The sequence below is a fragment of the Hyperoodon ampullatus genome, assembly GCF_949752795.1.
Source record: "Hyperoodon ampullatus genome assembly, chromosome: 8".
Taxonomy (NCBI): Eukaryota; Metazoa; Chordata; class Mammalia; order Artiodactyla; family Ziphiidae; genus Hyperoodon; species Hyperoodon ampullatus.
The window spans coordinates 60,698,443-60,711,339 of NC_136921.1; the positions used below are offsets into that span (position 1 = coordinate 60,698,443).

Consider the following 12,897-nt stretch of genomic DNA (forward strand, 5'->3'; position numbering starts at 1 on the left):
TGATTTGGTCTTGTAATATACTGAGAAATTTCAGTGGAGAAACAATTTCAGTTATTATTAACACCATTTATATTCATATACATAAAACCCACATCTTATAATCAAAGTATCCTCTTCTGTGTTGACAGCGGCCATACTTTAGACATTAATAAGATCAGGTATCCATTCAGCACTCTTTCCTAAATCATTTTGCCCAAATGAGAATTTATAAGTGAGTTTTATCCTCCTCCATGACTGATTTTCCAGAATCAAAACCAGTTATGTGATAAAACTTAATTCTTCTAAACAGATTTTGTGTTTCATGTTTCAAACTGATAAGGACAATCTGAGTCTATATTCTGGAATAGCAATTAATCCAAAATAAAAAATGGTAGCTAATAAACTGTTTCATAAAATCTGAGCCTTGACTTTTTTTCAACCACATCTAGTAATAAGGGTATGAGAATGAGTGGCCCAGTGATTTGTTGCCCACACACAGGGCCAGTCTTTATCATGGAAAATGCCATCAAGCAAAAGAGCATCTGGCCTTTGATATTTTCTTAATATACATTAAAAGCCCCCAAATATCCCATAAAGAAAAATGGGAAACTTAATCCCAAAGGTTTAATCTAAGTCAGAGAAAAATATATTATGGAGAGACTACCCTGTCAGCTATTATTGAGAAATGGTAAAGATGGACTAAGAGAATAATAAAAATCAGAAGTGGACAAGACCTAAGATCAATTTTTAATGACTTCACATTTCTCCACCAAAGAGGCTTTTATGTTTTATTGTCCAGAAGCAGTAACTTTTAAATAATTCTATTTAAATATTTTAAAATCAGTCATTTATATTTTAAGTTTACCCAGAATAGATATATGACTACTCTTAGGCTTAAGTTTATATTTAGTCAATTTTTAAAAGTACATTTTTATAATGATGTACAATGTGATACATTGGCATCATGTAGTTCAGCAGACTTTTTCATGTGTTTTATAGCTGTAGAATCAGAAATACGTTTTCTATTAAAGGATTCTTTAATTTCAGATGGAATAAAATCTTGACTCTCTTCCAAATAAATTCTACAACTTTTCTCAACTACTTATTCCAATATTTAACAACACTTAAACACTGATAATTTTCCCTTCTACTAAAGCCTAGTCCCTAAAGTCCTTCAAGCCTAGATCTTTCTGCTTTAACTTTGTAAAAATAAACAATTGATTAGGATCATTTATATATAGTCCTTCATTTACTTATCTTAGTTTTCTTGAGGCTAATATTTTTATTTGCTTGACTTTTACCAAAATCACTTTAGCTTTTTCTGACATACTTTTGAATTCACCCCAAATCTCTATTATTTGCTTCAATTTTGCCATAAGATCAGTTCCTATTAAAGGTCAGTATAAATGGGAATGTAGTGATTTTTATGTCCTAAATATTTCTCATTTTTTAAACTATAATTCTGAGCTGTATTTTTTAATTTTATTTATTAATTCATTGGAATGAATCTGGAAATTTTCTATTGCAATTTTCCATCCAGTTCATAAATCCATTCAAAGGTTAACAAACTTCTGTTGAGCGCTTACTTTGGGCTACTTTGCTAAATTTGGGGAAAATAAAGACCGATAAGACAAACCCAGCTTGTTCTCTGATTGTATAGCTGGGGGAAAGAGATATATCAAAAAGTAGTTGCAATGTGTGAATAACAAAACAAATTGTAAAAAAAAAAAAAAAATGTTTTTCAGAGTAGGGGAAATGGTAAGAAGGAAAGAGTGACTGTGCCTGCAGAGGTGAAGGAGGAGAGCCTCGTGGAAATTATTTTGGAGTTACATCATGAAAATGAGCAGGGTTGGGGCAGATGGCAGGCAAGGAGAGTGGATGAAGAGAGAAATAACTGTGTTTCAGATGAAAAGGGTACATGCATACTCAGATCCCCAAAATATAGAGTTGTGCAAGCATGTAGCATTTTGGAAGCTGCCTTGAATTCAGCATTGCTGGCGTGTAGGAAAAAAGAGGGATGAATGGAACTGAGAAGGTGGTTGGGGGATGATGAAAAGAAGCCTGTATACTAAGGGGTTTGTACATTATCTTGTAGATAACAAGTTTTCTAGGAGGAATATTGTGAGATTTGTATTTTAGGAAAAAAATTCAAAATGTGGAGAATGAATTGAAATGGTTTTTACTGAGTTCAGAGGAAACGGGAAGGAGAGAAATTCAGATGAGAGAAAATAAGAGCTTAAAAGAAATTGTGATCTCGTTCTGGAATTTGGGCTTTGTACCTTTTGGTGGTGGCTATTGATGGAAAGAGGAGAACTAAGAAAGCGAAGAGAGTGAAGGAGATAAAGAAATGATTAGCCAAGACAAGCAATGGAAAAAAAGGGACAAGTCTGAGAAGAAGACAGTGATTTCAAGGAGATGTCTGTGCTACATCCTAATGATAGTTAGAAAATAGAGTTTGGGCACATAAGAGGGAGCTGGGGGCCAGAGGAATCATGGGGAGTTAACATAAATAAGTGATGGATCAGGCGACAGGCAAAATCAAAACTCACAGGAAGCATGTAAACTATGAGAAATAACGAAAGCCTAGAACCATAAACCAGGGATTACTAACATTTAAGAAGTTGGATGAGGAAGAGAAGTCAGTGAGGAAAAAAAAAAACCAAAACAACAGAGAAGGAAAAGTATAAAAGGTGAAAGAAGAATTTGGAGAGAAAATGTCTCCTTAGCTGAAGGACAGAGGGGTTTAAGAAGGGCCAGCAGAATCTCATAGTACTACAGAGTTCAACCAGAATGTTGATGGGAGAGAAAGCATCAGACTGTTTCTGTTGACCTTAATGGTTAAGATGAATTAGATTAGCCAAGGAAGGGGATAAAAGACTGCAGTGGGTTGAGAAGAGAATAGAACAGGAGCAGAGAATGGGACTGCAGGAAACTCTGAAGAATCCTGGTAATCATGAAAGGAAATAGGTGAGAATGAGAAAACGTGAAGTTGTGTCATTGGTGCTTGCTTTCTTCTATTTTTTATTTTTTTATAGTCACTTGAGTGTGATTATAGTCTAAAGGATATAATCTACTTGAGGGAAAATAAGGAATGAGATTGGATAGAATTAGGAACTATAGAGGAAAAACCTTGAGCTGAAGAAGGAGCATCTCTTACTCAGGCAAAACAAGACGTGCCTTGTGAGTTCATGCAGTATATGGCACTGATAGGCCAGGTAATTTTGATGCTCGTAGATGGCACTGTTATGCCCAGACATGGGAGTTCATTGGACAGGTGGACCAGAGTCACAGACACAGGTCCAGAATTTTGGGAAACAGATGCAAAAGTGGGAAATGATGACACTTACAAGGAAGAAATAGAAAGTGTTAATTCTTATTTTGGGATCTGAAAAAGGCATTATGTGACCTAGCAGGAGGAAAGGATAAGTATGGAGGGGAGACAGTATATTGTGTTGTGATAAGGACTTGGGACTTGGAGTCAGATAAAAATGAATTTGTATCTCAGCTGAGGTCCTTATTAAGTTCATGAGCTTATGTAAGGCACTTAACCACTCCCTGCTTGAGTTTTCTTCACATGTCAGTTAAAGGCAATGTTATTAACTTCACAAGTTTGTTGTAAGGCATAAATGAGAAGTTGATATAAAGCTTTCAGAGGGCAAGACATATAGAAATTTATTAAAGTTTCTGTTTGTTCATTTGCATTACACAAACTAACTATGAAAGAGGGAAGAATGGCTAATGTTCTAGCACCAGGCCTCTATGATCTCTCTGAATTATGAGTAAGCCATTTGGTGGGCTTGAAAAAGGTAAAGCTCTGGGAGAGAGGTACCATGAGGAAGAGTAGAAACTGACTAGGAGCACATAAAAAGTTTGCAAAAAGTATTCATGACATTGGTCTTGGTAATGATTTCATGGATACGTTGTGTCCTTATCACCGTAATAACAGTGATGCTAAGTAGAGTCAAAAGCCCAGCTGAAGTAGGTGGCCATTATTTGTAATGTTACTACATTGAGTAGTCAAGTTATTTCTCTAGAATTGAGGGATATGAGGAAGACTGTAGAAGAAGAAAAAGTGGATGAGAGAGTGTAGTGGATCATCGAATGAGGGAGGGAGAGAGAGAAAGAAAGAGAGAGAGAGAGAGAGGGAGGCTGAATTGACTGTGGAATCAGAGGCACAGGTCTGGACATGAAAGGAAGTGAAATCAAGGGCTTGAGAGGCTGGGACAACACACAAAGTCTGCAGATTTCAATAACCTTGAAAATCAAACATAACAAGGTGGGAGTAAGGCAAATTCAGAAAATGGGATTTGTTAGGCGGAAAGCACAATGAAGATTGCTAATGTGGAGAAGAGGTAAAGCAGTGAGCTCGTGAAGAATGTAAGAGACAGGTCAAGGTCACATGAATGAGCACTAGGAGGTGACTAAGTGTATTGAGCAGTGTTCGGACTGAGATAAACCCAAGCCAGGTGCCAAAGCCATTGGATTTAGCATATGATGCTGATGAGGACCGCTAGAAGCTGGCAGAGCTAGATGGTAAGCACACTGGCAAAGCTTAGATTGCTTTTTACCCATAAGTCTTCTCTAGCTCTCTCTCTATATATAGAGAGAGAGTCTATAGATAATTATACAGAGTCTGAGGCTAGGATGCGATTCTTAAAGGAAGAGTCAAGATATAGGTCAACACAGTAGCTAACACACTGACACTTAGTATATATACAGTAAGTGTTTATTGCATGATTCTGTGAAATCCTATGTTTAATCCACATGAGTCCATTAAACTGTTTACATTTTGCCAAATCACAAAGTAAAGACTGCTTAACCATTAGACCAAATACAAATCTTGCTTGTTATAAAATTAGGAATTTTAAGATGCCCAAACCTTCCTTCCAAAGCACAAATGCTAGTTGCATTTTGGTATTTTCCTTCATGCACAAATTTAGCAAATATTCATTGAACAACAACTGTGTACCAGGCACTGTTCCATACATTGGAAAAATAGTGGAGGAAAAGGCAAACAAGGTCCCAGCTCAGGGAGTTAAATTCCAGTGGGAGAAAAACACAGTCAGCATATAAAACTATATATATATATATACATTAATTTCAGTTAGGAGGAAGGCTGTGGTGAAATTAAAATAAATAGGTAGAGAGTAATCAGGAGTCCTGGAATGCCATGATTTTATATAAGACAGAGAGAAGACCTCTGACAAGGTGACATTCAGCTGAGACATGATGGAGAAGAAGGAGTCAGCCATGTGAAGATTGGGAGGTATTCCAGGTAAACAGGTGGTGTAAAGGCCCAATGGGAAGATCAAGTTCAACAGAGAAGGACAGAAACAAGATCAATATGTCTGTACTAGTCTAGTAAGAAAAGCATATCTTTTCCCAAAATGTTTCATGTTTTGGCATGAATATGATCATAGTGTATATTCAATTTTTAAGGACTACATAGTGGTTAAAAACAGACTCTGGAGGGGCACTGCTAGCATTTAAATCCTGGCACCTCCTTTTCTACCTATGTTACCTGGGAAAGCTTACCTAACCATTCTGGCATATTCTCTTACCTGTAACATGGTAATAATTATAATACCTACTGGGCTTCCATGGTAGCGCAGTGGTTAAGAAACCGCCTGCCAATGCAGGGGACATGGGTTCGAGCCCTGATCCAGGAAGATCCCACATGCAGCGGAGCAACTAAGCCTGTGCACCACAACTACTGAGCCTGCGCTCTAGAGCCTGTGAGCCACAATTACTGAGCCCACATGCCACAACTACTGAAGCCCATGCCCCTAGAGCCCGTGCTCTGCAACAAGAGAAGCTACTGCCATGAGAAGCCCACACACCGCAACAAAGAGTAGCCCCTGATCGCCACAACTAGAGAAAGCCCACATGCAGCAACAAAGACCCAACAGAGCCAAAAATAAATAAAATAAATAAATTTATTTAAAAAAATAATACCTACTTCATACAGGTATTATAAGAATTAAAAGAATTGATAGCCATAAAACACATAGAGAAGTGTTTGTTTGGCCCATAAAAAGTGCTTCTTATATAAAATCATATTCCATCTTTTTCTCCTGACTGCGTTATGTGAGAGAGATAATCTTTTTTGTTATATATGTTTATTGGTTCTGAGTGTCCCATAATTCAATTAACTGTAGAAGCAGGTTTTACTTAATTTTTCTATGTCATAAATCACTCAACAATGGACATTATTATTGTGCCTTGAGATTTTCCACAGCCGTGATGACCTGGGTGGCAGATTATGGGAAAACAGTAAAAATATTTCTCTATCTGAAGCCATCCATAAGAGTCATGCTCATCTTGATTAGTTTTTCCTGAGATTACTACCAAATAGCAAAGGAAAGCTATGCTATCAATTGCCATCTTGCCAGCCGAATTTATCCTGAAGGACAGTTATGCTTGGCCTGTATAATGTTTCCAAAAAAATTTTTATTGAGTTGCCAAAAATCAAAAAATCTCACAATTTACTATTAAAAAACCCCATATTTCTGGCTTCTTCTGAAAAATAATTTATTTCTTTTAAACCAATAAAATATAGTGGCTATGAGGCAACAATTGTGGACAGATTTCTTATAAAATTTTTGCCATTTTTCCATAATTTTGTGCTTTAACCTAAAGTTCATACTGTTAAACACATTGTCTAAACATATTATAAGCTTTTTACACTAAAATTTTAAAGTATTCTATTGAAAATGGCTTGAGGAAACTGAATTTATCTATAGGAAAACCTAGAGTAGCTCAGAACATATGAAAATAGTTGGAGTCTTTGAAATGTGGCTTAACTTTCTTTAAAAATAGTAAAAAATCTCCCAAACAGGTAAGTTTTTGTTTAATGTTTGGAGTTCTGCAAATTTAAAGTTATGTAAGTGTGATTCACTTGAACTGAATAAAAATATGAAGAGACAAATACAGAGGATATTCCCATTAACTGATTATTATTGAATTACTGAAGTAAAAACAGATTTTCACTAACATACACATTGTATTGTGTGAAAGGAGGCACACGCCATAATCTATTTGATCTAAATTAAATTTACTAAATACAAATACACATTATACTTATGTGTATAGACTTAAAGTCTGAAAAATGAATTTCTAAAAGGCATACAGTTGGCACTTAATATTTATTAAATTTGTTTTTTCTTTTTTTCAGCTTTATTGAGATATAATTGACAATTAATATTGTGTAAGTTTAAGGCATGAAATGTGGTGATTTGATATACTGTGAAATGATTACCACACTAAGGTTAGTTAGTAACATTCATCACCTCACATAGTTACCTTTTTGTGTGTGTGTATGTGTGGTTCTAACATTTAAGATCTACTCTCTTAGCAACTTTCAAGTATACAGTAAAGTGTTAACTATAGTCACCATGCTGTATATTCAATCCCCAGAACTTATTCATCTTAAAACTGAAAGTCTGTACCCTTTGACAAATATCTTCCAATTACCCCAGTGCCTGGTAACCACCCTGTTTCTATGAGTTAGACTTTAGATTCCACATAAAAGTGAAATCATGCAGAATTTGTCTCCTGTCTAACTTACATGTGTATGTGTGTGTGTGTGTGTGTGTGTGTGTGTATATATATATATATATATATATATACACACACATAATATAAAACATTATATTATATAAAACATTTTGTTTATCCATTCATCCATTGATGGATTGATGGACACAGGTCATTTCCATGTTTTGGCTATTGTAAATAATGCTGCAATGAACATGATGGTGAGGATATCTACTTGAAACTGGAAAAAAGATAAGAAAGTCTTTATACCATAAATATATAGCTGCTAAGTCAATAAAGCTTTATTTTTTCTGACATGCATCTCCAGTGTTGTATGCTTTTTATTCTTATTGCATTTTCGTTTGCAGAAAACTGGGCACAAACCAGAAAGTGTGGATTTATGTGGGGCATATATTGAATGGGCCAAAGAAAAATCAAGCAGAAAGAATGTCTTTCAGGTAAGAATGTAGATTCAAATTATTCCTATTCTTTCTAAATCTGAGCTCTCTTGGGTAATCAAAACAAGACTACCTTGTTATGATGTTTTCATGTGTATGAACTAGTTGTGTGGAGGTCATTGTGAAAAACCTGGCTTCTCTTCCTTGTTGAATTTTGGTTGTTTTTCCCTGGTGACTGCTTGCTATCTAAACACAAAATATATGTTGTGTGGTGATTAATTATATCCCCGAAAGTCATTGAATTTTGCAGTGTATTTGATAGCTGTTTGTGGTTCAAACCTAGAATGCTTGGCTTAAATAGATTTAATGTAGGACTTTCAGATGTAAACAAAGTAAGATTTGCTAATTATGATAAACTATTTGCATTTATTGCCATTCCTGCTTTCCAGTCATAAATTATATTTACCAGTGTAACTTGGGGGGATGGAGAGAGCTGCACAGTTATAAAAATTGGATTTTTCATATTGTATAATTTAATTTTTTGGAAAAAAATAACTGTGATTAATAATTTCAATCATGTTCCTTTGAATGGAAAGCACCAAATGAAATCCTTGAAAGAAAGGAAATGGGAAAACTTAATATTTCACATATGATGTTACTGAAATCCCTTTGGCAATTAATAACTTCAGATTATGGAAGTTGATCTTTTTCTATATTTACATGACATTTAATTTACTTTTATATCTCCAAAGTAACCAGTAACTTTACAGGTATATTTTAGAATTTATATCATTTAGTAGGAACTAGGTTATCATAATTATTGTATCAAATGTCTTCTGAGACCATCTTAGCCCTTGAAGAAAAGTCAATTCTGTTCTTAAATGTATCACTAAAATTAATGTATTGGGTCTTATAGAAGTATAGGTAGGTGACATTTCTTATCTGAACTCTCACTGGGAAGAAAAAACTGATTTTCAGTTTGTTTTTGCATTTTCCAAATGCTAAATGAGTTCTAGCCAAATAATTTGGACTTATGTTAATTAAAAAAACAAAACAAAACGAAATGAAAAAACACTTTTAACATATTATGGAATAACTTATTTTTCTGATTATAGTTGAATTCAATTTAGGTATTCATTTTTATATGGTAGAGGTTTTTTGTTTTTGTTTTTCTTTTTAACCAAAAATGAGGAAGAAAGAAAGAAAGGAAGGGAGGAAGAAAAACAAAAAAAGAAATAAAGAAAACTAAACATACTTGCCAAGAAATCAAAGGACTAAAGCCCAAAGTGATTAGAAGGTGAACTTACAGAATCAAGAAGTAAAATTAAATTTTGTTTTAAAGTGAGGAATTGTAGATCAGTGATATACTCTGTCTCCCAATCTCATGCTTTTTTTTTAATTATTCTGCTATAAATAAGAAAATTTAGGGGCTATAATCCTAGCCTCTGTGACAACTTAGATAATCAGTATGGCTAGTTCTGAACAGGATAGGGTGAGCTAAGTGGTTTAGTTTTATTATGTATTGTGAGTTTAGCATCCTAATCATCAATGTTATAAAATAAAGACATTAAAAAAAACAAAACAAAACAAAAATAAAGACATTAAAATTTGACACTGACATAATTCTTGAATAGTAGAAACCCTCGGAGTTGAACTATGGAAGACTTTTTCATTTCCTTCTGTTAACCTTATGAAGAGTTAAGTTAGATCACAAATGAGGGTGATAATCAAATATGTATGATGTGTAAAGGGCTGCGAATATGGAAGAAAATATTTAAGTATAATTTTACATAGCTGTGAATATAATATACATAGATGTATATTTAAACCACTACATTGATAATATGTATCATCCTAACCTTTTTGGGGTGTGACTACCTCTGTTATAATATTTTACTCATGTTTCTTATTTCTGAATGTAGGTACCTCCAAAGATATTAAAACTATTCTCAGTTTTGGTAGCTTTTTGGAGGTGAAAATCTTGCCGGTTAGCTTTGTTTGTAAGATACCTGAGCAGTTCATGGGACTTCAGTTTTCTTACATCCAGTTTATCTTTTTTTGTCTTGTACCCTTTAGTTTAGAGAAACAAGAGGTGATGATAAGGATGTTGCAAATGATAAAACTAAAGAAAGATTCAGGTTTCATTTCCTGCTTCATGCTTTTTGGGGTGAACCGTGGTTTTCTTGTCATGCTGAAATCTTTTCATCATCTAAACATATGAGCTTAGGTAAAATTGACTAATACGTATCCATAGTGAAAGTAAGCGTTTCGAGAGGAACAGTATAGATTAGCTTTTATAGTTCTGTTAACAAAAAAGCATCGGGAAGGATTTGTCAGAGAGCTAGCTCTAGATGACTTGCATCAATATTTGATTAGGTACATTAGCTGGAATAACTCTCAAATGATCAGAATAAACATGATTATATCTAAAAAACATGGTATTAAGGCATTGTTGGGTATTTGAGTGTGTGTGTTCAAGGGTTTCATTACCTACAGGATAATGAAGTATTTTTTCCTCAGTGAAAAAGACCATCACAGTTTTAGCCGATGTGCTACATCAGAAATAGCTTTAGAATACCAAGTTTGAATTAGGCATGGTGTTCAATCTCAGTCTATGAATTATAGATTACAGATAGCAAATGACTATTCAGATTTTTGGTTCAAGAAAAATCAACGAAAAGCAAAATTAGAAATAATTTAAAATTTGAAATCTGTCTTTAAAAAGTTGATGGATTAGCAGTTATATACCACATAATTACAATGTCTCTAGAGAAGTTTAACTTAAAATGAAGAGGAAAACAAACAAATACGTGCCTGAGATATGCTTGAAAGACTCAGAAGCAAACATTTGTGACACAAAAAAATGGAAGTATTTCATTTGTTTCCTTTGTATATGTCATTTGGACATTTGAGTTCATTTTCTTTTTGCATTAAAAGTCAAATTTTCTTTATAGTCAAAGTCTTATTAAACTCTTGATGTAGATTCAATCTTATTTGATTGGTACGTAGTAACATAACTGTGACAGCATTAATTAATTAGGTTTTGTATTCAACTGTTTTCAGTAATTCAGAATGATGCTCACTGGCTGAGTTCAAGAATATCTGCCTATTTTAGAGCAGTTTTTGACATAAGTAGTTTAATAATAAATAATATATTAAAGATATTTAGCAACTTCTATAATATATAGATGTTAAGTAGACATAGACAAGTCATAATATGTGTTTAAAGTATAAATGTACATACATGTATGCATATATGATGTATGTGTCAATGTATATACCCACATGTAATAGCTTGACGTTAAGAAATAGAATGGTCCTTTCCACACACATACACTACCAACACTGAAAGACATATTGTACTTATTATAAAGGTCATACACACTCTAAGTTAAACTAGTAAATGTTCATTGATGCTAACTTTTGTTCAATTCTGCATTTAGCATAATTGTCAAGGACCATCACAAGTTTGATGTAGCTTGAAAAAGCATTTAGCAACCGAGTAAATTGTAATGAAATGTGGTACGAGTTTTCTTAGTTAAGAGCAACCCTAGGTCTTCATCAGGGAAAGAGCGAATAAAAAGATTTATGTTCAAATCACATGTTTTAAGCATTTCTGCTAAGTGCTAGTTTGCTCTTTGGTGTTTAGCCTGAAATTTAAAGCACTGAGGATTAAAAGGATTACAACATAATCTTAAATAATCCTAAATGTCATTTACAGAGAGATACTTGTAATAACTAAATAAAACCATGTGAAAGGATGGCAGTATTGTCAGGCAGCATCTGTAACATAAGCAGTGCTTCTGTCACCTTCTCTTTCCTCACGGATACGTCAAGCATTTACAAAGCTATTCAACAGAAGTTCAGTTGAGAAAATGGTTGTAAAATAATTTATAACAATCGGTAATTTTTAAACATCTAATATCTTTTTGTTTCAAAGTTGAAGGAAAAGTTTCACTCAGGTTACCTTCCTTCCTTTGAACATAAGGCTCTCTGAGCTAAACATTTTTGAAAGTCTGGGGAAAAGGAGTTCATGATATGGCTATCAAATAAATAGATGACACACCTCTAAAACATTCCCAGCCTCCAAGAAGCTGCCCTCTTATTAAATATATGATGGTCCCAAGCACTGTAATTAGTTCCATGCCTTTTAATTTAGCACTAAAATATTCTTTACTCCTGTCATGTAAATTAGTTTTGCCTCCCCAAAGAATATACGAAGATAGAGACTATATCCCATACTGCATTTTTAAACCAGAAGACTGGAAACCTTTTAACCAATTCAGTGGTTACTGCTAAGGCTAAAATTGCATTGTTTTATTAAAAAAAAAAAAAAGAAAAAGAAAAAGAAAAGAAATTCATTGTCATAAAAAAATTTTAAGAAATTGTGTCCACAATATAGGCTGTATATTCCAAGATGATTTCTGGAGTGTCAACCCTAGTCACTTTTTAAAATGGGGGTTAAGAATAAGAAAAATACTATCTGTTTTCTTGGTCCTTTTCATTACAACAGTAGTTGATTACTCATTTGAAATAATTAAACCTTTTCTCAGAGCCAGACTGTGACTAGGCCTCAGTTTTTCTGAGTTTCCTTTCAAATAAAATTTTCAAAAAATTTCACCCATGAACATGCAGCAGGCTTATCTACAGATTACGTGATTTAAATAAGATAATTCTACTATTAATGAATTATGGTTGATTAGAACTATATCAATTGCCTGCCTTAAAGGCAGAAAAAATTAAGTGACTCAAGAAGATGAAAGTCTGTTTTTTTTCCTCTCACCACCAATTTATAACCTCAACAAAAACCATGGCCAAATTTCTTGGATTTGAGATTCATTTTTAATGTATAAAAATATCTCAAGGAAGCCAATTCTGTCCCTAAAAGTAAATCTCGGAATAGATTTATCATTAGTTGTATTTCTTTTCTGACTTTGGATGGAGTCTTCTGACTATAATGTATATTAAACGTATTCATGTAATA

The 12,897-nt window shown here is 33.8% G+C and overlaps 1 protein-coding gene across 1 annotated transcript in view; it reads left to right on the forward strand.

Moving 5' to 3' along the window:
• The window catches only part of ARHGAP15 (Rho GTPase activating protein 15), a gene marked incomplete at both ends in the record, with an annotated part of 595,418 nt that overhangs the window by 92,633 nt on the left and 489,888 nt on the right, over nt 1–12,897 (forward strand). The window contains one exon of the mRNA XM_079710401.1: nt 7,884–7,973. Within this exon, the coding sequence (XP_079566527.1) occupies nt 7,884–7,973 (90 nt within the window). The remainder of the gene's footprint in view (nt 1–7,883; nt 7,974–12,897) is intronic.